Consider the following 25,971-nt stretch of genomic DNA (forward strand, 5'->3'; position numbering starts at 1 on the left):
AGCCAACGCAGTTTTTTTTTATTTGGGGAAGAGGCCCCCAAATTAAATGAATGTCAAATAGAGCTGAAAACTAGCTGGGTGTGGCTGCTATAGTTGTCTAGTCATCCAAAGGTATGGACAAGTCCTGTGGGATCCATGCATGGTTCACTTTAAGGAATGTTAGGTTCCCCAAGTTGGACGTGGACAGGCAGATGTGCCTGTCTGTGATGACATACCTTGCCATGCTAACCACTTGCCGCAGTCAGGCCAGCACCTCCAGCGTATAAAAGGCAAGCTTAGGCCACATGTCCAATTTGGAGACCCCGAAGTTAAATGGGACACACCCATCAGTTAGGACATGTAGATGTGTGGACATATAATATTCCACCATGTTGTTATAATGCTGCCTCCTCCTAATACGGACCGTATCAGATGGTGGTGCTGGATGTTGTTGCATTCACATAAAGTTTTTCCACATTTTGACCATGCTAACCTTGCCTTTCAAGGTGCTCGTGGTGCCCCAACTGTGTTGGTGACTTCCTTCCCTGCCTCTGCCTTGTTGTTCCACTGAGCCCCTGCTGTCAAGGGGTAAAGCCATTAGTAGTTTTTCCACCAGCGTGTGCTTGTATTCACGCAGGTTGCAATACCTATCCAAGGACAGAAGTAATGATGTTACGTTCTCCTTGTTGCGGGAATCTAGCAGGGTAGCCACCCAGTAATCTGCACTGGTAACAATACAGACAATAAAACTGATGTATATTAAAAAATGTATATTAAGCTGCTCCACCAATCACCAAGGTATACTCACAATAGAGCAGTCCTATCTAATGTATATAATCCCTATCTGATGTATTTAAAAACCTGATCATCTGTATAGTACCTGTATAAGCAGGGTTCAGAGAGAAAATATCCATTTGGACTTGCTGGATGGAACAACTTCAGTGCAAATGGCCCACAGAGGAGTGGTGGACTCCCCAGTCTTGTAGAAACAAGAAAACAATTATAGAACCAAAAACACATGGGCTACTTGCACAGTGAACAAGTCAGTAGAAACCTGTTCACACCACCAAGAAACATGAAGACACAAAAAGAGCACAGCGCGGTCAAAAATACTCTGTTGTAAAGAAGTCACAGTAAATAAGCAAGTGCTAGTCAAAAAATGAAAAAAATACGGGGTATTTAGTTAATACTTTTTTTGCAAAAAAAATGTATATTAAGCTGTTCCACCAATCGCCAAGGTATACCCACAATAGAGCAGTCCTATCTAATGTATATAACGTTTTTGGTTCCATTTTTGAGCGATGTAGAGTTCTAGGTAATGTCACTGTTGTGCAAAATTTAAGCCAATTCTTGATGACCATCTTCACAGTGTTTCATGGTATACCTATGTAATATCTTGTAATTTTCTTTATACCCTTATCCTGATTGATAATGAGATCTCACTGTTTACAGACCATGGCTTTTTCCTGTAAAAAACAACTAAGAAAATATCAGGAAAGGAAAAGCCAACAAGAACAACTAGAACAACTAAACGTTATATTAAGTTAATCAGAATTACTTAATGGAGAAGTAGTTAATTAAGAAATATGGGCAGGACACTGATCTGCATTAGAAATCTGCCTCTAGACCTTATTTTATATAAAAGGGGGAGTTACCAGTGTGAGACATGTAACTAACACAGTACAGTAGGACTGAACTTTGTCTCCTTACAAACACATTTTTGTAGCTCTTACAGCTCTGCTGTATTGCAGCAATATTGCAATCCTGTCTGCCTGTGAGATGGAAGCTGAAGCTGAGAGGAACCTGCAGATGTGTCAGTTATAATTAAACACAACTCTGTGGTGATATCAGGAGAGCAGAGAGAGGCCATTACATGTATTTCACTGGTAACTCACCCTTTTATTTAAAACAAGCTCTGGAGGCAGATTTTCATGTAGATCAGTGACCGGCCCATAGTCCTGAACAGCTCATTTACATATAAGAAAAATGTGGATATCTCTGGGGTAAGACATCAAATTTCAGAACTCAAGATGTCATTTTATTCACCTTCCTATGACCTGTGTGTCCATATGGACGGATTAAGATGGTTGATCTTACTGACAGATTCCCTTTAATACAAACCTTAAAATGTGACGATACAGGTGAAAATTGTCTTAGTGGGTCATATCTACCTAGTGGTCTGACTGTAGCTGTAGCTCTCTTTTCCCTGCTTCATGTGATCCCCAGTTCCACAAATCCAAGGAGCACTGCTAGGACTAGCTTGTATGACTGCAGCCCTATATTCTGAACTGAGCTCATACCATTTTTGCTCATCGACCTCCTCATAGCTAATCTCTGTAGCCACACACATTAACTCTATATTGATATACAGTTTAATGAACACGTAGTTTGTGCTTTTGTTCCCTTTCCTAACTGAGGAAGTATTTTAGAGTATTTCCTTTCATCGGATGCCAGAAGAATGTAAAAATGAATATCTTAACAATTTCAAGTGCTTGACCAATTAATTAAACATTCAGTTCTTTGCCCAGAAGCAAAACAATTATCACTGATCCAAAACAAATGTTAAGAATGTTTATAGTCTTAGATCATAGAAAGGAATAACCGCAGCAGGGTAAAAGGAGCGCGAACTCCAAGGAAGTCCGTCAGACGTCGGGCTACCTGCTTTAATGTACGGCTTCCTTTCTTCTTTCCTCCTTATCATGTTTCTCAGCCATGCAGTATTTGGCGTGATCGATCTGTCTTAAGCCGTATCAACTCCTTCAGTGTTGTCATTTCACTGGACTCTACTAGTGTAATTGCCAAAGGATTGCTATGTGGTGATGTAGCTCAGACCATAGTATAGAATTTCAAGCAAATAACACTGGAAGTGTGGTGGTAATTGTATTGTATCTTGCTGGCGGAGCACTTAAGTGGCAAGTTGTTTTGTAAGTATCGTCTTACTGACAATTTCTTGGAATCTGGAGACGGTTGATGACGAGAGGTTTGCAGGGTGTGAATGCGGTAAGTGATCTTGTTGCAGGAGACTCGTCTTCTAAGTACAGGTGCATGTGATTGACAGTTTGCAAGGTGATAAATGGCAGAAAACTGCATCAATTAATCACGGTAAATATCTTGATTTGAAATCTTCTCCATTTTCTAGTAAAAAAATGTTTGGTATTTATGTTACTCCCATCACAGCTTCACAAGTTTTATCGACATTTCTTCAAGTCTGATTCTCCATTACAAGCATTAAACGCCTTAAAGGAGATGATAAGCAAATTGTTAATTACCTTGGAGGTGATAAGTGAAGCTGCTACAGGACACAGTTCATGGAACAGGTAAATGAAACACAGAAATGTTTGTTTTTTCCTAAGAAACACAGTTCTGTAGCACAGTGCAATGTTATGTTTATCTACAAAGTGTAACTGCGATAACATGCAGTGTAAGGCCCTGTTCACACTGTGTTTTTGGCAGTGTGTACAGGTCATTATGACTGCAATAGCATGAACACTGTTCAATGTCCATTTGTTCAGACGGGCACAGTAATTACTACGTTCAGAAAACAACACAAACGGAGATCATTTGAGCTCATGCCATTACAGTTGTTGGCCCATCAGTGGTTTGTCTGAATTTCATTTTTAGGGGGATTTCGACAAAACAATCCAAACGCACTGAAGAAGAACAGTGTGAACACAAGACTATTTTCCTTTTAAACCAAGTCCAATATATTTTTATTCAGCTGCTAATTCTGCTTCTGAAAAGGATGTGTGGCACTGGCTTCCTTTTCGGCTCTTAAAGGAATTGTCATTTGGAATCCTTAGACTTATTATATAATTTTACCTCCTATGTTGCTGCATAACTAGGAGGAGTTGCCTTATAGGAGTGTTGCAAACATGGGAAACCGATTATATAGTTGTAAGGCACACAGGGATTTAGGAGATTAGACAATGCATCCTGAGTTCTCCCTCCAGTAAAAAATTCTCCCTGCTAGCCTCCTCCTGTAATAATGCCCCGGAGTGTACCATCCATTAGCAATGCCTCCTGAGTTCTCCCTCCAGTAGTAATGGCCCTTGAGTATCCCCTCTCCTATTCGATTAATAATGTTCCTTGAATTCCCCCAAATTTAGTAATAATGCTCCCAAGTGTTCCCTCCAATTATAATGCCTCCAGAGTGTCCACTCCAGTAATAATGTCCGCTGTGTGTCTCCTCCAGTAATAATGCCCGCTGTGTGTCTCCTCCAGTAATAATGCCCGCTGTGTGTCTCCTCCAGTAATAATGCCCGCTGTGTGTCTCCTCCCGTAATAATTCCCTATGAATCCACCCATGTATAGTAATAACGCTCCTCTGTGTGCTTACTCAACCTCTCCACTAGTAACCCACAGATAATGCTATTGTGTGCTGAAATCCCCCCCAAAATAAAACCTACAGTCACCTAATCTGATCCCCCAAAGTCCATAACCACAGAGTTTCCCTCTTTCTTTGCATGTAAGAAAGGGCAGTGCATTGATGTCATTGCACTGCCTTAGCCCGCATGCTTACAGGAGTCTACAAGTCTGGGAAAGGTGGCACAGAGAGCCTGTGGCTCCCTGCTTTATAACAGGATCAAACATGTTGACACTGATATAGTTCAAAGTGGTACTTGCCAGAGAACCGGAGGACTAAGCCACAAGTCTGGGTGTGGCGTTCCAGATTTTTGGCTCTGGTAGCATACCTGTATCCATCTATGTTTTGCCCTCAAATTTATTAACAATAAATGTTTTTTTTTTTATTTGCAACCTTCTATCTTTATCGCCACAAGTAGACATTGTATCAGTGCTCAAGTCTCTAGATGGTCCTCTTCCCTCCTGTTCATGTTTTAGCTACCGTAAATTTTCCTGAACGTCTGCTGATCTTTTTTACTTTAGGTACCGAATGATGGTCTTCATTCAATCTCCTTCACCAAAAGCTCATTGATATAATCCTATACTCTTGCACTCTTGTTGCCTTGAATTACATAACACACAAATGTAATTGATCCAGGTCATTCGTCAGCCATACAATATATTGTAATTGTCATTTTCCAAAGATTTATCATCACACTTGACTTGCAGTAAGCCAGTAACTCTTTAATGAGCCAGTGGAAAAAATATGATTTTGCCATATGAGGTTTGAATCCATTTACTTGTAAAGTACTGAACAATACATACAGGAGCTACAAAAAGCAGCAGAACTAAATATATAAATTAAATTACTGCTTTCTATATGTATATGTTGCAGCCCATTGGTTGCTCTTTTCAGAACATTCCACTGCAAATATAGTATAAATATGTTTGAATGGCAAATAAATTGATGGATGATTGATAACTTAGTAAAAACATTTCAAACGTGTTTAGACACTAGGGAGCAATGAAAGTAAACGCTACACTCATGCTCGGTCTTGCAATTAATTTAGTATTATTCATTCCTTTTTAAGTTCCATTAGTGCTTTCTTCACCAAAGGATGAATGATATGGAACACATTTGTGGCTTGGGGTTCAGACATTCAAACATGTCCTACGGTATTCAGCAATACATATTTTGGATTCCCTACTAGCAACATATGTGGATTCATCTCTGGTTTACCAATATGATGGATGCGCTTGTGGTCTAATGACGAAATTTATAAAACATTCACTATTGGCAAGACCCGAGGACAGGCCGATGGTGCAAACAAAGTTCTCATCTGTAGCTGCTCAGCCTTAGCATTAACCATTCAATCTATGATCAATTCTTTATTTGTGTCCAAATATCTGGGATTCTTTATCCATAACGAAAAAGATCTCACACCACGTCTTTAGTCCTCAGTATTCACATAATTGAACTTGGTCAGCCTCTATTAGGAATCAATTATTCCTAATTTCAAATAATTGGCCCTAAGCAATGTTTTTTCCATATTGTGATCTTTATTTTTAAAAAATGCAGTTAACCTTGCAATTTTCACACCGGCTACTGGGGATTTTTTAGACTTTTACTTGTGCAAAAAGGGAGAATGAGCATTTTTAGCAGGCTCCTTACTATCAAAGGAAGAAATACAATGACAGGTAACATCTCTATACATAGTTGATTACACAAAAGATAGGGTCTGGATCTGACTATTGTGGATATGTACATGTGTTCATTTCATGATTTTAATTAAAAATGTATTTTTCACACTGGCCTCTGGGGCTTTTTAAAACTTTTGCTTCCTATGCTTTCAAGAAGAATTTTCATCTGGCTCCTTATTATCAAAGGCAGAATTACAATGAGAGGTAACATCTCTATAAACAGTTGACTATACAGGATCCACCAATCACAATTGACAATGTAGCAGCTGACCCTGCTTCCCCTCCCTTCACAATGACGCTCCAATACAAAAGATAGGATCTGAATATGGTGGCTATGTACATGTGTTATTTCCTGAAACAATAAAAAGTTAGTCTGAAAAATCACTAGTGGTCAGTGCAAAAATTTGCTAGATTTCTATTTTTTATTTTTAATACAGATTATGATATATAAAAAGCATTGCCAAAGATATTTAAAAAAATTAATTTAACACGAAAACCTGATTTATGCAATAGGTTGTTTTCCAATGACAGCTTCCCTGCAATATAATCAAAATCTTATCATGAGCTCCAATGCATATTTTGTTGCTACACAGGTGTAAAAAAATCAATGCTATGCATTAGGGTGGTTTCACACTTGCGTTTTTGTCTGCAGCGTTTTTTGCACAAAAAAAGCATGCGTTTTTTCCCTATATTTAACATTGAAAACGCATGCTTTTTTTGTGTACGCGTTTGGTCGCGTTTTCAATCGCATGCGTTTTTTTACTGCATGCGTTCATTTTCAAAAATGCAACTTGTATTTTTGAGAGGCATTTTTTGGACACAAAAAAGCATGCGTTTTCATGCATTTTTTTGGGTCAAAAAACACATTGGAGTCAATGGGAACGCATGCGTTTTTTTGTGCATGCGTTTGCATGCGTTAAAAGCGCATGCATTTAAAAAAAAAAACATAAAAACACACTGATAAACCACCCCACACCATAAAATTGATAAAGGGTTCCTACCCCTACCCCTAACCCTACCCCTAACCCTAACCCTAACCCTAACCCTAACCCTACCCCTAACCCTAACCCTACCCCTAACTCTAATCCCTTTAAGGGTAGGGTTAGGGGTAGGGTTAGGGGTAGGGTTAGGGGTAGGGTTAGGATCCCTTTAGGGTTAGGGTTAGGATCCCTACCGCTAACCCTAACCCTAGCTCTTTCTGTTTATAGTGGGTTTTTTACTTTATTTTGATGATTGGCAGCTGTCACACATTTATCTGCATGCGTTTAAAAAACGCAAACGCATGAAAAACACATGTAAACGCGTCAAAACGCAGCGTTTTTTTCACCACATGCAAAAACGCATGCGTCAAAAAAACGCAGCATTTGCACGCGTTTACATGCATTTTTTCACCATGCGTTTTTTTTTTAAACGCATGCGTTTTGAAACGCAAGTGTGAAACCAGCCTAAGTCATATTTTTTTAAATGTTACAGAAAAATGTCTAACTTTCACATTCTGATCTGTGTTCTACGTACTGTGAATAAAATGTGGTTGTAACAGATTTGCAAAACATTGCATTCTTGTTTTCTTTACAACTTACAAAGTGTCCCAACTTTTTGGGAATTGGGGTTGCACATTCATGTTCCTTGTACTAAATATATACAGATGTAATGCATCTCAGGTTTTTTTGAGTAGTTACAAAGTCGACTTATAGGATTAATGTAATTATACTGAATATAAGTTTTTTTTTCTATTTTACCAACACAAAAAGGTAAAGGTAAATTTTACCACTAATAACAAATATACACTAGCGATTCCACTGAGGGGCAAGAAGCAGCATAAAAACGCACTGCCTGCCTAAGTGCGTAACTAATACTGTGTATAAACTCAATATTAAATGTGGTATACAGTTGTGGACAAAAGTATTGACACCCCTGCAATTCTGTCAGATAATACTCAGTTTCTTCCTGAAAATGATTGCAAACACAAATTCTTTGTTATTATTATCTTCATTTAATTTGTCTTAAATGAAAAAAACACAAAAAGAATTGTCCTAAAGCCAAATCGGATATAATTCCACACCAAACATAAAAAAGGGGGTGGACAAAAGTATTGGCACTGTTCGAAAAATCATGTGATGCTTCTCTAATTTGTGTAATTAACAGCACCTGTAACTTACCTGTGGCACCTAACAGGTGTTGGCAATAACTAAATCACACTTGCAGCCAGTTGACATGGATTAAAGTTGACTCAACCTCTGTCCTGTGTCCTTGTGTGTACCACATTGAGCATGGAAAAAAAAAGAAGACCAAAGAACTGTCTGAGAACTTGAGAAACCAAATTGTGAGAAAGCATGAGCAATCTCAAGGCTACAAGTCCATCTCCAAAGACCTGAATGTTCCTGTGTCTACCGTGAGCAGTGTCATCAAGAAGTTTAAAGCCCGTGGCACTGTGTCTAACCTCCCTAGATGTGGATGGAAAAGAAAAATTGACAAGAGATTTCAACGCAAGATTGTGCAGATGTTGGATAAAGAACCTCGACTAACATCCAAACAAGTTCAAGCTGCCCTGCAGTCCGAGGGTACAACAGTGTCAACCCGTACTATCCGTCGGCGTCTGAATGAAAAGGGACTGTATGGTAGGAGACCCAGGAAGACCCCACTTCTTACCCCGAGAAATAAAAATGCCAGGCTGGAGTTTGCCAAAACTTACCTGAAAAAGCCTAAAACGTTTTGGAAGAATGTTCTTTGGTCAGATGAGACAAAAGTATAGCTTTTTGGCCAAAGGCATCAACATAGAGTTTACAGGAGAAAAAAAGAGGCATTCAAAGAAAAGAACACGGTCTCTACAGTCAAACATGGCGGTGGTTCCCTCATGTTTTGGGGTTGCTTTGCTGCCTCTGGCACTGGACTGCTTGACCGTGTGCATGGCATTATGAAGTCTGAAGACTACCAACAAATTTTGCAGCATAATGTAGGGCCCAGTGTGAGAAAGCTGGGTCTCCCTCAGAGGTCATGGGTCTTCCAGCAGGACAATGACCCAAAACACACAACTCAAAATGCACTAGAAAATGGTTTGCGAGAAAGCACTGAAGACTTCTAAGGTGGCCAGCAATGAGTCCAGACCTGAATCCCATAGAACACCTGTGGAGAGATCTAAAAATGGCAGTTTGGAGAAGGCACCATTCAAATATCAGGGACCTGGAGCAGTTTGCCAAAGAAGAATGGTCTAAAATTCCAGCAGAGCATTGTAAGAAACTCATTGATGGTTACCAGCAGCAGTTGGTCACAGTTATTTTGGCTAAATGTTGTGCAAGCATTAGGCTGAGGGTGAAAATACTTTTGTCTGGTCCATTTTTGGAGTTTTGTGTGAAATGATCAATGTTTTGCTTTTTGCTTCACTCTCTTTTGTGTTTTTTCATTTAAGACTAATTAAATGAAGATAATAATACCAAAGAATTTGTGATTGCAATCATTTTCAGGAAGAAAATTAGTATTATCTGACAGAATTGCAGGGGTGTCAATACTTTTGGCCACAACTGTACCTGCAGCAGATCCAGTTTAAACAATAGGCATATAGCAATAAATGCAGTTCCTTGGGTCCAACTGTACTTAGGGACCCTGGTCTGTATAAGGGAAGAGAGAATAACACTTAATCATACGGCTTTTTTCCTTGAAAGAAATGTGTAATGTGCATTTGTACTGTGGCAAATGATCCCTCTCACTATATTTAAAACATCAGAAAGCACTTCTAGGGACCATATTTCATGTTTCAGCAAAGGAGTTATATATTGCAGCAAATGCCCTTGTCAAAAACTTTACATAGAATGTACAGAATGCAAATTGCATATTAGGATGAAGGAAAATGTGTATAATGTTAAAAGGCATCCATTATCCAAACATTATAAACAGATGCATAGTGGTCACCTGAAGGGGAGCTGTTTTTGTGGCATTGAAAAAGTGGTGAAACACTGGAGAGGGGGAAACTTTCTACATCGGATGTCTAGAATCAAGAGCCGCTGGGTATTCCAATTGAGTACCTTAAAACCAGTGGGTCTCAAAAGTGAAATAGAGCTTTTTTGCCATTACAAATTAGCTGAGTGGAAAGCTGTAAACACAAAGACATGCCATTGGTACAGGTACAGTTGGGGAAATAAGTATTTGATCTCTTGCTGATTTGGTAAGTTGCCCACTGACAAAGACATGGACTCTGTGTAATTTTAAGGGTGCATCAACTACAAAAAACCTCTGACTGCTGTCCTTGCTAACAAGGGTTTTGCCAAAAAGTATTGTCTTGTTTACCAGAGGGATCAAATACTTATTTCTCACTGCAAAATGCAAATAAATGTATATAATTTATACAATGTGATTTTCTGGACTTTATTTTAGATATTCTATCTCTCAATGTTAAAATAACCTACCCTTAAAATTATAGACTGTTCATGTCTTTGTCAGTGGGCAAACTTACAAAATCAGCAAGGGATCAAATACTTATTTTCCCACGGTATATCTACACCTATATATATAAAAGACTACCATGCCTCCTGAAGCTGTGATCCGTTAGGGAGGACATTACCTCTGAAATGTGTAGGATTTGATTTTTGCCTTACGGTCCTTCCCCTAGCAGGTGACATCATACTGCTTGAGCGGCAGTCTTTTGAGTGCCGTGCAAATGCTGCTAATCGGGGCGTCATAGACAAAACTTGTTCTTGGTCGCCATTTCAGTGCCATTGGACTATATAAATCGTGGGGAGATCTCCTAATTACAGTGGCTCCACATCTACCCTGGATTTCTTACATGTTGGTCTTACATCTACAAGACCATCTATTAACATAGGTGTAGGCTATTTGTCCATGTCTACTTATACATATTGATTACCGCATTTGTTGCTACATGCCTATTGTTTAAAATGTATCTGGTGCAGGTATAGCACATTTAATATTCAGTATATTTACAAAATGTTACCCCCAGTTACTTGTAAGTAGCAGTAGTGGTAGCCAAGGGCAGATATAATATAGTATTGTTTAGTAACATGCCTTAGATTTCCGTATGGGCTACATCATAAATTCTCAATGGTGTACCACCAGATTTAGGACAAAAAATGGAAGAGCAATCTAGGCTGTCCATTCAACACCGATCGTCCGGCATGTAGCTGATTGGCAGTCATTTAACTGTAGCATTTATTATTTCTAAAGCCAGTAATTGTGTGACAGTGAACATACATATCAAATACATTCCAGAGAGAAATTCTCCTTATTTCCAAAAGCAATTAATGACTTTACCTTTTTGTTCTCTAAACTGCAGGAAAATGAAATATGTCCATTTTCTATAACTATTTTAAAGTTTCTCACACAATTTAGATTTTCGCCTTTTGGAACCCAGTGACAAAATGCCTGTGGGGCCTCAATGATTCTCATCTGAGGCCAAAAGGGCAAACATTCAGTCAACAACTATTCTGTCACCTTTTATCTGCCTGTTGTCCTCACATATAATACATTACCTTTCTTTAATAGGTCACTATGCTGAAATTGTAGAATATTTAGTATTTTATAATAAACCATACAAATGCTGGTAACTTTATCTATATACAGACTGTATATGTCTCATATTGTATAACTACTTATCTGAATGATTTCAGGTGCAGTGAATGCTTTCAGCTCTTAACTCTTGACATTGGATACAGCAGGGCTTCTCGTCCTTCCGTGCTTGAGGTCAGTGCTAAACTTCCATCTGTATGTTGAGGTTAAAGTGAGTCTAATTTCCTGTGAGCTCTGTTAACACATAAATCACTCCAGTGTTATGCAGGATTTGCACAAGCTAATCACATACTCTGTATAAGTCACTTGTATGTCGTTGTGTCTGTACTGTAACGTGGCTTTCACAGGGCTTATGCCTTAATCTGGAAGACTGATTTCATAAAAATAAGTTGAGTCATGCTTCCAGGTTTGTGAAAAGTGTAATGGTTTGGATGAATGATGGAAGCATTAACTAAATGTGCCGTTAAATATCGCATGATAAAGGAAACAACAAACAATTAAAACACAGTTAGGGACCCAGTATATATTTGGACAAAGCAGGTAAAGATAAAAAAGGAATAATCCTAATGAAACTATCTTGACCTCTCTATGCTGTTTATGTAGTGCAATTTGGAAGTGCATTTGAACAGCGAGGTGGATTGCTGTTAAGGGGAACTAGAGAAAAAAAATCTATAAATCTTCAGCACAGCGAGTGTGAGCGAGCTGAGTGTGACCAGAGTGTAAGTGTGGACGGCGGTAAGTGTGACTTGTGATTCAGTGAAGAGGTATTTGGAAAGCCTTTAACAAATACCTGTGTGAATTGGTGTGAGTTGCTAAATTGGGAGTAGCTATATTCATGAGGGGTTAACTTAGGGTGGAGGCTCATAATTAAGGGTTTATAAGGGGCAGCTGTTTGGGGCTCAAGTCCTTTTTGGAAGTGCATTTGAACAGCAAGGTGGATTGCTGTTAAGGGGAACTAGAGAAAAAAAAATCTATAAATCTTCAGCATAGCGAGTGTGAGCAAGCTGAGTGTGAGCTAAGCATAAGTGTTAACGGCGGTAAGTGTGACTTGTGATTCAGTGACTTTGGATTCAGGGAGTTTCCAAGGGAGGAATTGCTGTCTGTTTTTTATTAATACTTTGTATTTATTTATTTTTTTATTATTTAACTTTTCTGTCTGGTGCAATCCCCATTAGAAAATGTGCTCCACTGTTGTTAATGCCATCCAGTGCACATCTTGCCACATGTATGCAATCCTTGATCAGCCGGTCGAGGGTGCATACTGCTGTGCGAGATGTGAGCACGTTGTGCATTTGGAAACCCAGATTCTGAATCTAAATGTGCAGCTGGCAACACTGAGATCCATTGACAATATGGAGAGGAGTCTTCTGCTCACGGAGCAGACGCTCAATGGGACAGATGAGGGGGGGGGGGATGGTGGGATGGAGCTGCAGGACAGTGAAGTAGCAAGCTGGGTGACAGTTAGGAAGTGGGTAGAGGGAAGAGTGCCAGGGAGGCTAGTCCTGATCTGGAACACCCCAATAAGTTTGCTAAGTTGGCAGATGAGGGGGGTGCCAGTACAGGGGTAGCACTGCTGCAGCCAGGCATGTCCTCTGAAAGCCGGAGGAGTGACTGCTCCAGTAAGGAGGGAAATAGGAGAGCAGGGCAGGCCAGACAGGTGCTGGTAGTGGGGGACTCAATTATTATGGGAACAGATAGGGCAATCTGTCACAAAGACAGGGATCGTCGAACGGTGTGCTGCCTACCTGGCGCTCGAGTCTGACACATCGCTGATCGGGTGGACAGATTACTGGGAGGGGCTGGTGAGGACCCAGCGGTCATGGTGCACATTGGCACAAATGACAAAGTTAGAGGTAGGTGGAAGGTCCTTAAAGATGATTTCAGGGAATTAGGTTGCAAGCTGAAAGCAAGGACATCCAACGTGGTATTTTCCGAAATATAGCCTGTACCACATGCCACGCCAGAGAGGCAACGGGAGATTAGAGAGGTTAATAAGTGGCTCAAGAATTGTTGTAGGAAGGAGGGGTTTCGGTTCCTGCAGAACTGGGCCGACTTCTCAGTTGGCTACAGGCTCTACGCTAGGGACGGGCTGCACCTCAATGTGGAAGGTGCAGCTGTGCTGGGGGAGAAAATGGCTAGAAGGTTGGAGGAGTGTTTAAACTAGGGAATGGGGGGGAGGGTATTCAATTTATAGGAGGGGAAGATAGTGCAGATAGAGACCTGTGCACAAATAAGGAAGTTGGGGGTGGCGGTGGTATGGGGGGTGGGGTTAGAACAGTTAATAACTTAAGAAAGAATAGAGGTACAGAGAGGAACATCAAGTGCATGTATACTAATGCCAGAAGCCTCACCAACAAAATGGACGAATTAGAACTAATGTTGTTGGAGCATAATTATGACATGGTGGGGATATCTGAAACATGGCTGGATGAGAGCCATGACTGGGCTGTTAACTTGCAGGGCTATAGCCTGTTCAGAAATGACCGTACAGATAAGCGAGGGGGTGGGGTATGTCTATATGTAAAATCGTGCTTAAAACCCATCCTGCGTGATAATATAGCTGAATTTAATGAAAATGTAGAATCCCTGTGGGTGGAGAAAAAGTCGAGGGGGAAAAATAATAAATTACTGATAGGGGTTTGTTATAAATCTCCAAAAATAATGGAAGCAATGGAGAATATCCTCGTAAAGCAAATAGATGAAGCTGTGACTCAAGGGGAAGTCATTATTATGGGGGACTTCAACTACCCTGAAAAAGATTGGGGAACAGAAATCTGCAGTTCCGGCAAAGGTAATCGGTTTTTGACAACTATGAGAGACAATTACCTTTCACAACTGGTTCAGGACCCAACAAGAAGGGGGGCACTGCTAGACCTAATATTAACCAACAGGCCAGACCGCATAGCAAATATAAGGGTTGAGGGTCACTTGGGAAATAGCGATCACAAAGAAAATGGGAGACGTTTATTAGCATCCTGGATAGGACCTGTGCACAGTATATACCGTATGGGAATAAACGTACTAGAAATAGGAGGAAACCAATATGGCTAAATAGAGTTGTAAGGGGCGCAATAAGTGACAAAAAGAAAGCATTTAGAGAAGTCGGTAGTGAGGAGGCATTAAATAAATACAAAAAATTAAATTCTGTAAAAAGCAAATCAAGGCAGCAAAGATTGAGACAGAGAGACTCATTGCCAGAGAGAGTAAAAATAATTCCAAAATATTCTTTAACTACATAAATAGTAAGAAACTAAAAAATGATAGTGTTGGCCCCCTTAAAAATAGTCTGGGTGAAATGGTGGATGAGGAAAAAGCCAATATGCTAAATGACTTTTTTTCATCAGTATTTACACAAGAAAATACCATGGCAGACAAAATGACTAGTGATAAAAATTCCCAATTAAATATCACCTGCTTAACCCAGCAGGCGGCGTCTAAAAATCACTAAAATTGACAAATCTCCGGGCCCGGATGGGATACACCCTCGAGTACTGCAGGAATTAACTACAGTCATTGATAGACCATTATTTTTAATCTTTAAAGACTCCATAATAACAGGGTCTGTACCACAGGACTGGCGTATAGCAAATGTGGTGCCAATATTCAAAAAGGGGACAAAAACTGAACTCGGAAATTATAGGCCAGTAACCTTAACCTCTACTGTGGGTAAAATCCTGGAGGGCATTCTAAGGGATGCTATACTGGAGTATCTGAAGAGGAATAACCTCATGACCCCGTATCAGCACGGGTTTACTAGGGACCGTTCATGTCAGACTAATTTGATCAGTTTCTATGAAGAGGTAAGTTCCGGACTGGACCAAGGGAACCCAGTGGATGTAGTGTATATGGACTTTTCAAAAGCTTTTGATATGGTGCCACACAAAAGGTTGATACATAAAATGAGAATAATGAGGATAGGGGAAAATATGTGTAAGTGGGTTGAGAGCTGGCTCAGGGATAGGAAACAAAGAGTGGTTATTAATGGAGCACACTCGGACTGGGTAGCGGTTAGCAGTGGGGTACCACAGGGGTCAGTATTGGGCCCTCTTCTTTTTAACATATTTATTAATGACCTTGTAGGGGGCATTCAGAGTAGAATTTCAATATTTGCAGATGACACTAAACTCTGCAGGGTAATCAATACAGAGGAGGACAATTTTATATTACAGGATGATTTATGTAAACTAGAAGCTTGGGCTGATAAATGGCAAATGAGCTTTAATGGGGATAAATGTAAGGTCATGCACACTTGGGTAGAAGTAATAAGATGTATAATTATGTGCTTAATTCTAAAACTCTGGGCAAAACCGTCAATGAAAAAGACCTGGGTGTATGGGTGGATGACAAACTCATATTCAGTGGCCAGTGTCAGGCAGCTGCTACAAAGGCAAATAAAATAATGGGATGCATTAAAAGAGGCATAGATGCTCATGAGGAGAACATAATTTTACCTCTATACAAGTCACTTGTTCGACCACACTTAGAATACTGTGCACAGTTCTGGTCTCCGGTGTATAAGAAAGACATAGCTGAACTGGAGCGGGTGCAGAGAAGAGCGACCAAGGTTATTAGAGGACTGGGGGGGTCTTCAATACCAAGATAAGTTATTACACTTGGGGCTATTTAGTTTGGAAAAACGAAGACTAAGGGGTGATCTTATTTTAATGTATAAATATATGAGGGGACAGTACAAAGACCTTTCTGATGATCTTTTTAATCATAGACCTGAAACAGGAACAAGGGGGCATCCTCTATGTTTGGAGGAAAAAAGGTTTAAGCATAATAACAGACGCAGATTCTTTACTGTAAGAGCAGTGAGACTATGGAACTCTCTGCCGTATGATGTTGTAATGAGTGATTCATTACTTAAATTTAAGAGGGGACTGGATACATTTCTGGAAAAGTATAATGTTACAGGGTATATACACTAGATTCCTTGATAGGGCGTTGATCCAGGGAACTAGTCTGATTGCCGTATGTGGAGTCGGGAAGGAATTTTTTTCCTCAAGGTGGAGCTTACTCTTTGCCACATGGTTTTTTTTTGCCTTCCTCTGGATCAACATGTTAGGACATGTTAGGTTAGGCTATGGGTTGAACTAGATGGACTTAAAGTCTTCCTTCAACCTTAATAACTATGTAACTATGTAACTATGTAACCGACCATCTAATGTGTATGGGCCCTTCTGACTTCCAGCGAGAGATATAGAAGAGAGAAGAATCAGGGAATTTAAAGCACCACTCTGGCGTATTTTTTTACTGCAGCATTGGAGTGGTTCTACTAACATTAGTTCTCTGCCCCAAGTCTTATACTTACCTACCACAATCTTCAGCTGTTCCCGGCGCCGATCCTGTTAGTCTCCAGCAACTTGTGACCTGCTGGAGTGTTTTCTGGAGCAATCCGGAAGTCACAACTCAATGTAAGTCTATGAGAGCTACAACGAAGGTGTCTTAGACTTACATTAAGAGCTTGTGACCATTATCTCTGGTTTCCAGTCAGTCTGAACTAGCAGGCGATAGGAACAGCTGAAGATGGCAGCTGGTAACTGTAATATTAGGTTCAGGGAACTTAGATTAGTAGCACCACTCCAGCAGTGAAATAAAAAGAAAATCAGGAGTGGTGGTTTAAAGTTAAAGAATTAATCTCGGAGATGAGCTGGGAGCTGGGAGAAACTGTTAGTGTGTAGATGGCAAAAGTCACAAAATTTAGATGCAACTACAAGTTCTGGCGTGGACTCTGGTGAGAAAGCTTTATAAATGGAGCCCTCAAAGTTTGTATATGAGAGGAACTGGGAGAGCTAGCCATTGGCTGAACAAGCATCTCATTTGCACAAGCACATATAGTATAGTGTTTATAGTTTTATTTTATACAGTACTTGTGCCAGTATGCCTTTTATTACTCTTTATAAGTTGCTAGAATTGCACTGCATTATTTACAGAAACAATAAAATACCACTTACCATTGGATATTCTTATTTTTGGTCTTGACTTACCATTGGATCTTCTTAGTTCTGGTCTTGATTTCTAGCTTTAGAATTTGATAAAATCTTAGTATTCATGGACTCCCCAGGTTAAGATTTTACTGACCTTTTCACTTATTATGTTCATTCCTGAACGGAAAAGAGAACTGTTATTAAATGCGTCATTAGCAAATGTACCCAACCACATCTTCTCCTTATTGTGAGGATGGAACTGCCATTCAATGTGTTTGCATTCCTATTGTCCTCTGATGGCTAGGACATAGTGGCTTGATGTACCCTCATCATTGCCGGAGGGTTAAAGAGGAATATTGACATGTTCAGAAAGGTAACATTACATTTCAATCCTAAACAGATTTACCATATGTCCCTTTCATTACTGCATGAATGAAAACGCATTAATCATTGTTGTTTATGGTAGTGATTTAACGATTTCTAATGCAAATGACTGTGTCTTTCAAACTTATGGTGGTCTGCTGTTCCATTAATGGTGAACTTGCCGAAATAATTCTGTCCAATGTTTTTGACAAAATAGATGCATAGAGGTAGGTCAGGTAAAAAGTGTCTTCATTCATTGGGAATGCATTCTTAATGCACCCGGCTATCCGTAGTCATTTGTAATCACATTTTATGCTTTGATATGGTCAACAATCATACTGAGTGGTTAACTCTGCCCTACTACATCTATAAATCACCTGTCACATAGGGATATACAAGCCAGTATTTTGCATCAGTGAATGTAAGCCAAGACTAAGAATGGAACCAACAAAGCATTATGGAAGTATTTTCACCTCTTCCATTTATTCAATCTACTCTGGTTCTTGTTTAAAATTACTGGTACAAAACGTAGCCCCAAAACTGCAGTATAACGTGGATAATTGAAATGTTTCTCACATGTTAACTAACTCTAAAAATCATAGGAAACTGTATTTAATCACTTGATGTATACATATCTAATAAAATTTTGTAAAAATCAATTGTATATTATTAGTCTAAATTAAATTTCGTATTCTTACGAACACTACGAGAGTGTCTTATTTTAACCATTTTAATTGTGTCTTCAGACAAGAATCAGGATAATCACTTAAATTTAGGTAAACGCAAGAACAGATCTAAAATTGCAAGGAATTGATATAGGAAACCTATGAGAACATTGGATAGCTTTTTTTAAATCAGATTCTTTCTATTGAACATTTTTCAAAAAATAAAAACAGCAAAATGTACATCATAAATCACTAAAACAGAAAGAAGGTGATTTCCCCACTTATATTTTCAGAGAGAAACTGAAACGTATCTTATGTGGTATGTAATGGCATTACTATATGTTAAAGGGACTCTGTCACCTGAATTTGGAGGGAACAATTTTCAGCCATAGAGGCGGGGTTTTCGGGTGTTTGATTCACCCTTTCCTTACCCGCTGGCTGCATGCTGGCTGCAATATTGGATTGAAGTTCATTCTCTGTCCTCTGTAGTACACGCCTGCGCATGGCAATCTTGCCTTGTGCAGGTGTGTACTATGGAGGACAGAGAATGAACTTCAATCCAATATTGCAGCCAGCATGCAGCCAGCGGGTAAGGAAAGGGTGAATCAAACACCCGAAAACCCCGCCTCTATGGCTGAAAATTGTTTCCTCCAAATTCAGGTGACAGAGTCCCTTTAAGGAAAACCCAAGAATAAATCCATATGGTACAATTTACATTAGAGGTTATCATCCAGGCAATGTCCATTTATACCATTCATATTGAGCCTAGAAAGGGAAAGTTAGTGTAATGGGCTGGGTGGTGGAACCACTGTGCCAAAGCCCAAGGAAGACCTGGAGGGGCGTGACTAGGAGCCTCACCCAATCAGACCACGGTCAGTGGAGAGACAAGGGAGGTGATCCAGGTGCTACTCCAGTATTGACCTTGGGTAGATGGCAGCTGACCCCTAGGAACGGGTAGCTGGAATGGCCCAGGGAATGTCCAACAGATGTAGGCAGGCAGAGAAGATGACAGGAACCGCAGGTGCAGACAGGACAGTCTGACGGAGACATCAGCACTGGCAGGTGCAGCTGGCTCAGTTGCTGTTGAAGGAAGCACTGGCGGGTGCAGCTGGCTTGGCTGCTGTTGAAGGAAGTACTGGCGGGTGCAGCAGACTTGGCTACCATTGAGAAAAGTACTGGTGGGTGGAGTAGGCTGAGATGCAAGTACTAGGACCTGAGAACTGATAAGCGTGTTAGGAACAAACTCATAACATTGCACAGGCACCTCCATGTTGCTGGGACCCTTTAGAGGAACGTGCACGGCCCCTTTAAGAAAGAGGAAGTGCGTGTGCTCTAAGCACAGTGCTGCTAGGAGTCCAAGCACCCCGGGCAGCAGCAGGCCTGGAAGTTGAGCCTCGGTGGTGAGTACTCTGGTTTCTCTGCAGAGAGAGAGGGACTGCAGGCAGAGATGTGGGCGTACAATTAGCATAGTGTGTATATATGAATACGTTTTCCAACATTAGTATGCTCAATGCTAGACCAAGGGTATTAACCAATGGACCCCAAATATTTTCTTTTTTTTTTTTACACACACCCTTTTCTAAAGCCCATTTACTTTATTAATAAATTTGACAGGGGTTGGGGAAATAGATTGTACCCAATGGGAAACAATAGTTTTTCTAGCAGTCTCCAATATTCTGGATATACCAATTGCTGCCAGGTACTCTTCAGGAAGATCTGGTAAAATACCCAATATGCATAGTTTAGGCACTGGGTTCATTGCTATGCCACAAATTGTATTAATTATATTGAGAGCAGGCCATTATTGCTGTATCCCCACATCATGTGCATGAGATGGGCATTAAGTAGCTCACAGCTCGGACAGTTAGAATTTTGCCTCACACTAAGCCTATGAAGAAATTTACGAGTTTTACATTTCCCATGGAGCAAATATATGTGAGATAACTTTTGTGCCCCAGAAAGGGAGAGAAGAGGTGTTAGGCCGGTGTCCCACTTGCAACTACAATGCGAGAAACTCGCGTGAGTCTCTCGCCTCAATACCCGGAACTGCCGCCGGCGGTTGGGACCGATGCGTTAAGCTGCATAGAAATACATGCAGCCGCATACTCCAGTCCCGAGTGCTGGTGGCAGTGCCGGTATTGAGGCGAGAGACTCATGCAAGTTTCTCGCATTGCAGTTGCAAGTGGGACACTGGCCTTAATCTTAGCATACTGTATAATCCTATTGATCCTCCATGATTACACCTACATAAGCTTCCCATTGAGATTTAATACTAAGACGGAATTTATTTAAATATGCATTAAGGAGAAGTTTGTATAGACAAGAGATGAGACCTCTCTTTGCTCCATCCCCTGTAACATAATCAGCCATGGAGTTATGGTAAATTGCCAGGTCATTGTATGACATTTGTATTGTATAATTAATGTGTCATTATTATTTGTGGGTGAAATAAAATAGCATAACGTTATGATTAATGGCATTTTCTCAAATGTATTTTGGTATATTCACACATCACGTTTTTGCCCCATTTTTACCTTGTTTTTTTTTCTGAGTTTTGTCTAGAAAAACACAGCATTTTACTGCCCCACAAAGTGGAAGATTTATGAAATATCATGCAAATGTTGCTCGTTTAAGCAGTTTCAAATAGGCATCATGTCAATTCTTTCAGCATTTCTACAGCATTTTTTTCCCATTCTAATGAATTGCAAAAAAAGCATAAAATAGCCATAAAAATACACAAGATTTTTATGCAGCGTTTTTCCTACCAGGAAACATATTTTTGATGCAGAAATGTCTGCAGCAAATATATGTAACATGTACACATACCCTCAGGGTCGGACTGGCACACCAGAGAACCAGAGGATTCTTGGTGGGCCCAGGCACTGAAACCTGCTGGTACACTGGGCTGTCAGTTGCCTAGGGCCCCTGGGGACTGTGGCACACTACGCAGTCCCTGAGTGGGGGGGAGCAGTAGGTCACAGGAGGCAGGAGCTAAGGCTAACCCTGTGCCCGCTGCTAAAGAGAAATGAATATTTACTGCTTTCCACGCCCAAGGGTGTGGATAGCAGTGAATATTTATCTTTAGCAGCAGGCACACCTGATCACCCGGCAGCTGTAGGAAGCTAGCGCCAACACTGCCTGCTATTAAAGAGGAAGAATACTCACTGCCACCCAGGCTGGTCTCTTAAAGGCAGTTTTAGACTGTCTCAGGCTTTCGACATGCTGCTCCTTTAAATGTAAATGATCTGGCTTCAGTCGTCTACAGAAGACAGGCCTCTCACACTGCCAGAGAGGAGCGTGTGGGAGACGTCAGGATCACTATCGTGCCAGCAGAGCAGTAACTGGGAGCCACAGACTAAAGAGAGGTGAGAAAAATGTTTAGTGCTACTATATCCACTGCTTTCAGTGCTAGTGATGGCCGCACAGGCAGGGAGACTTCTAATCAGTGGTGAAAAACATAGAAATCCTACCTGCATCAACAGCCATCTCCTATCTCCATAATGTAAAAATCTGTCCTTATTGAATACAGATTTTAGAATTGAGAATTTTGGAAATGAGTGATCAGTTCTGGTGGAGAAAGAAGCAGATTTCTCTAAGATATATTGCATAGTTTCATATTTTCAAATGTACTACTGATTTGTGAAATAAAATTAAACATCACTTTAAAGGTGAGGCTCCATAAAAACCCCACTATGGAGCATTGTGGAGCATGTCCGTGCAGCTTTAACGAGAGTTTCATGCAAGTGTCGACTATTTGCATGCAGTTATGCCACACTCAGAGGTGTATCTAGGGTTTCTGGCGCCCGGGGCAAGAATTTATTTTGGCGCCCCCCCCCCCCCCCCCCCCTTTCCCAGCACACATGCAATTTGCACACTTAGTCATGTACCCACGAGCTCCTCTCCCTAATGCTCTCAATGTTCAGTGAAAAACAGAGAAGCAGAAGAGAAGCTCGTTGTCACAGAACCACAAGTATGAAAGTCGCATATGAGTGAAGTGTCCATGTGATGACTACTGGAACTTGCAGAGCTGAATCCTGACATCGCAGGCTTCTGAATTCTCACAACGAATGCGCTGCACAGTTTTAGGATTCTCCCTTGCTGGTGGACAGTCATGTCAGCACAATCATGCGATTTGTATACTTCTGACCACATTCCGAATAGATGTGCCCGGCCTCGCTCAGTTCATTTTCATTGAGTGAGGCCACACATGTCTAGACAGCACGTGACCACATGTTTGTAAAACGCCAGCACGAGAGAATCCTGGCAGCGTGCAGTGCGCACTGTGAGAAGTCAGAAGTCTGCAGTCACATAGAATGACTGCAGACTCATTACAAACCTGGACATCCCCTTTAAAGCTCCTAAAATAAATAAAAACATGAGAATTAGTCAGTATCACAAATAACATTTACATCCAGGTACCTTATAGATGATGTCGTCTCTGGAGCCGTTCTCCTTCTTTTCTTCATCTTGTTCAGATCTCATGATGAGTTTTCTCATCCACAGCCATCTCTGAAGACTTCCATCTTCTCCGCTCTTCTGCAGCAAATCTCCACATGATGCCCTTAAAGATAGAAGTGTCATTATAATGCTCCTGAATGAAAAATTGCCGCTCACTATATTGTCTGCACAAAATATGACCCCTACACTGTCCCTCTTATGGTACATGCCCACACAGCGTCTCATCATTCCCCCATTCCCCACACAGCGTCTCATCATCCCCCTTTTCCCCACACAGCGTCTCATCATCCCCCATTCCCCACACAGCGTCTCATCATCCCCCATTCCCCACACAGCGTCTCATCATCCCCCTTTTCCCCACACAGCATCTCATCAGCCCCCCATTCCCCACACAGCGTCTCATCATCCCCCTATTCCCCACACAGCATCTCATCATCTCCCCATTCCCCACACAGCGTCTCATCATCCCCCTATTCCCCACACAGCATCTCATCAGCCCCCCATTCCCCACACAGCGTCTCATCATCCCCCTATTCCCCACACAGCATCTCATCAGCCCCCCATTCCCCACACAGCGTCTCATCATCCCCCTATTCCCCACACAGCATCTCATCATCTCCCCATTCCCCACATAGCATCTCATCATCCCCCATTCCCCACATAGCATCTCATCATCTCCCCATTCCCCACACAGCGTCTCATCATCTCCCCATTCCCCACACAGCGTCTCGTCATCCCTCATTCCCCACACAGCGTCTCATCATCCTCCCATTCCCCACACAGCATCTCATCATCCCCTCATTCCCCACACAGCGTCTCTTCATCCTCCCATTCCCCACACAGCATCTCATCATCCCCTCATTCCCCACACAGCGTCTCATCATCTCCCCATTCCCCACACAGCGTCTCATCATCCTCCCATTCCCCACACAGCATCTCATCATCCCCTCATTCCCCACACAGCGTCTCATCATCTCCCCATTCCCCACACAGCGTCTCATCATCTCCCCATTCCCCACACAGCGTCTCATCATCCCCCCATTCCCCACACAGCGTCTCATCATCCCCCCATTCCCCACACAGCGTCTCATCATCCCCCCATTCCCCACACAGCACCTCACCATCATCTTCCCTATGCAGCCCCACTCAAGTAACATCACCCCCTTTCCAAATTACATCGTGAGAGCCTCACACCGAGTCCTGCGTCCTCATTCCCTTGTACAAGGGTCCATGGTGCAGCTCCTCTCCTCACACGGCTCCATGCTGCAGCTCCTCAGTCCTCTTCTCGCATGGGTCCTCATTTCCTGCTTCTCTTCTCCACCAGCAGCCTCAAAAACGCAGCTTCCTGCTATCAGCTCTCCATTGCCATGAAGGAGGCCTGCCCCTTCCGGTGACATCATGATTCCAAGGAATCTCTCCTTCCCCTCCAATCTAGATGCTGCCCTGTAGTCAGTTCTTCAATTGTACTCATTTCTGTATACAGTAAGATACGAGTACAATTTAATACTGGGAGCCGGCGCGCTGCAGCTTCTCTGTGCCGGCTGTCAGCTTGACAGTCGGCACAGAGAACAGCTGCCTCCCAGTCCGGGGGGCAGCAGAATGCAGCTGCCAGGGGAGACAATGCGGACCGCCACTTTAGGCGGCCCGACTGCGCCCCCCTGCCGGCCGCGCCCGGGGCACATGCCCCGGCTGCCCCCCTAGCTACGCCACTGGCCACACTTGCTTTAAACGTGCTACGCTGCTTTTAGCTCCAGTCTCATAATTAGACATTTGATGATTTAGCCATGACCAGTTGCTATACATCAAGATAAAGGTAAAAAGCTAAAGTTTTATTAAAGGGATGCCACACTTACTTATTTTCACTGTCTGACTCCTTTTTTGCAAGTGTTTGGATTTCTTCTTACGAGTCATTGTTTGTAGTCACGTGAAACATTAGGATTACATTACATCAGTGCCACCCTTCACCTCACAGCACTCTGATACGGGTTGAAGTGGTCATGGGGCAGTGCTGTTGAATTGATGTCTCCAAATGAATTTTGGCTGAGAACACAATTCTAATAAAACAGGGGAGATAAATCTATCATCCTAAATGATCTCAGATTCAGTTATATATAAAACATCAGAAATGAGCCTCGATGGGATTTCTTTATTATTCTCACAGCTGCAGAATTGCTTAGTTATTCTCTATGAAATAGAATCAGATTTATCTAATATAAAATAGTTTGGGTCCCGAATAGTTTCCAGAATGATGGTGTGGTAAAAGTCAGAGACCACAATGGGCGCTGCTATTTCCATTGCAAAATTCTGTGATCTAAATCACTTAAAGCAGAACAATTCTTGAAATATCATCAATATTTATTAATAATGCTGTATTAAGAGGAAGTACAACTTAAATTAATAATCATGGCCAGAATGACTCAGTCGATGGAAATATACAAGTCGGTTGGTGATGGTATACTGACCTGTTTCAATGAGTTGACCAATACTAATGGGACCAGAATGATTGTTAGTGCGACTGTTTTGCCTCATACAGCAGTGTGTTGTCGGCAGTATGTTCAGTTATTTACACTGGCCTATGGTTGACAATCATTTTTATGCTGATATAAATGCTTTGACCACATTCATCGTTAGGTGGGTGATCACCGGCATGTTTACCCTAGCAGATAATTGGAGATGAGCCTGTCTATGAATGCTTAAAAAATCGATTAAGGCACCACTCTGTTGCCGGCTCGTCACTGCTGATATGAGCTGACAACAGAGAGCTGCCTGTCATTGTGTACATCACACAGTGCACAGCACGCAGGGACAGAGTCGGGACTAACCCAGCCTATGAAACAAGTGTCACTGATGACGCTTCATTTAAGGGAGGGGGCAGGAGCTGCAGCAGTGACCTCGGCCTCTGCCCCTAATAATGCTTCACTTGAGTATCCCAGCATGCACTGTGATTCTCAAAGTGTTATCTAAAAGGAAGAAGGGGAAAATATAAAAGCAGTTAGATAGTGTAGTCAGGGAAGAAT

At 41.5% G+C, this 25,971-nt stretch overlaps 1 protein-coding gene across 3 annotated transcripts in view; it reads left to right on the top strand.

Moving 5' to 3' along the window:
- CPED1 (cadherin like and PC-esterase domain containing 1) overlaps positions 1-25,971 on the top strand; it is a 486,680-nt gene that overhangs the window by 178,500 nt on the left and 282,209 nt on the right. For all 3 annotated transcript variants that reach the window (XM_069764871.1, XM_069764872.1, XM_069764873.1), the window contains 2 exons: positions 3,157-3,296; positions 11,640-11,712. In XM_069764871.1, coding sequence (XP_069620972.1) covers positions 3,157-3,296; positions 11,640-11,712 — 213 coding nt within the window. The remainder of the gene's footprint in view (positions 1-3,156; positions 3,297-11,639; positions 11,713-25,971) is intronic.

Source organism: Ranitomeya imitator, chromosome 4 (assembly GCF_032444005.1).
Source record: "Ranitomeya imitator isolate aRanImi1 chromosome 4, aRanImi1.pri, whole genome shotgun sequence".
NCBI classification, from domain to species: domain Eukaryota; kingdom Metazoa; phylum Chordata; class Amphibia; order Anura; family Dendrobatidae; genus Ranitomeya; species Ranitomeya imitator.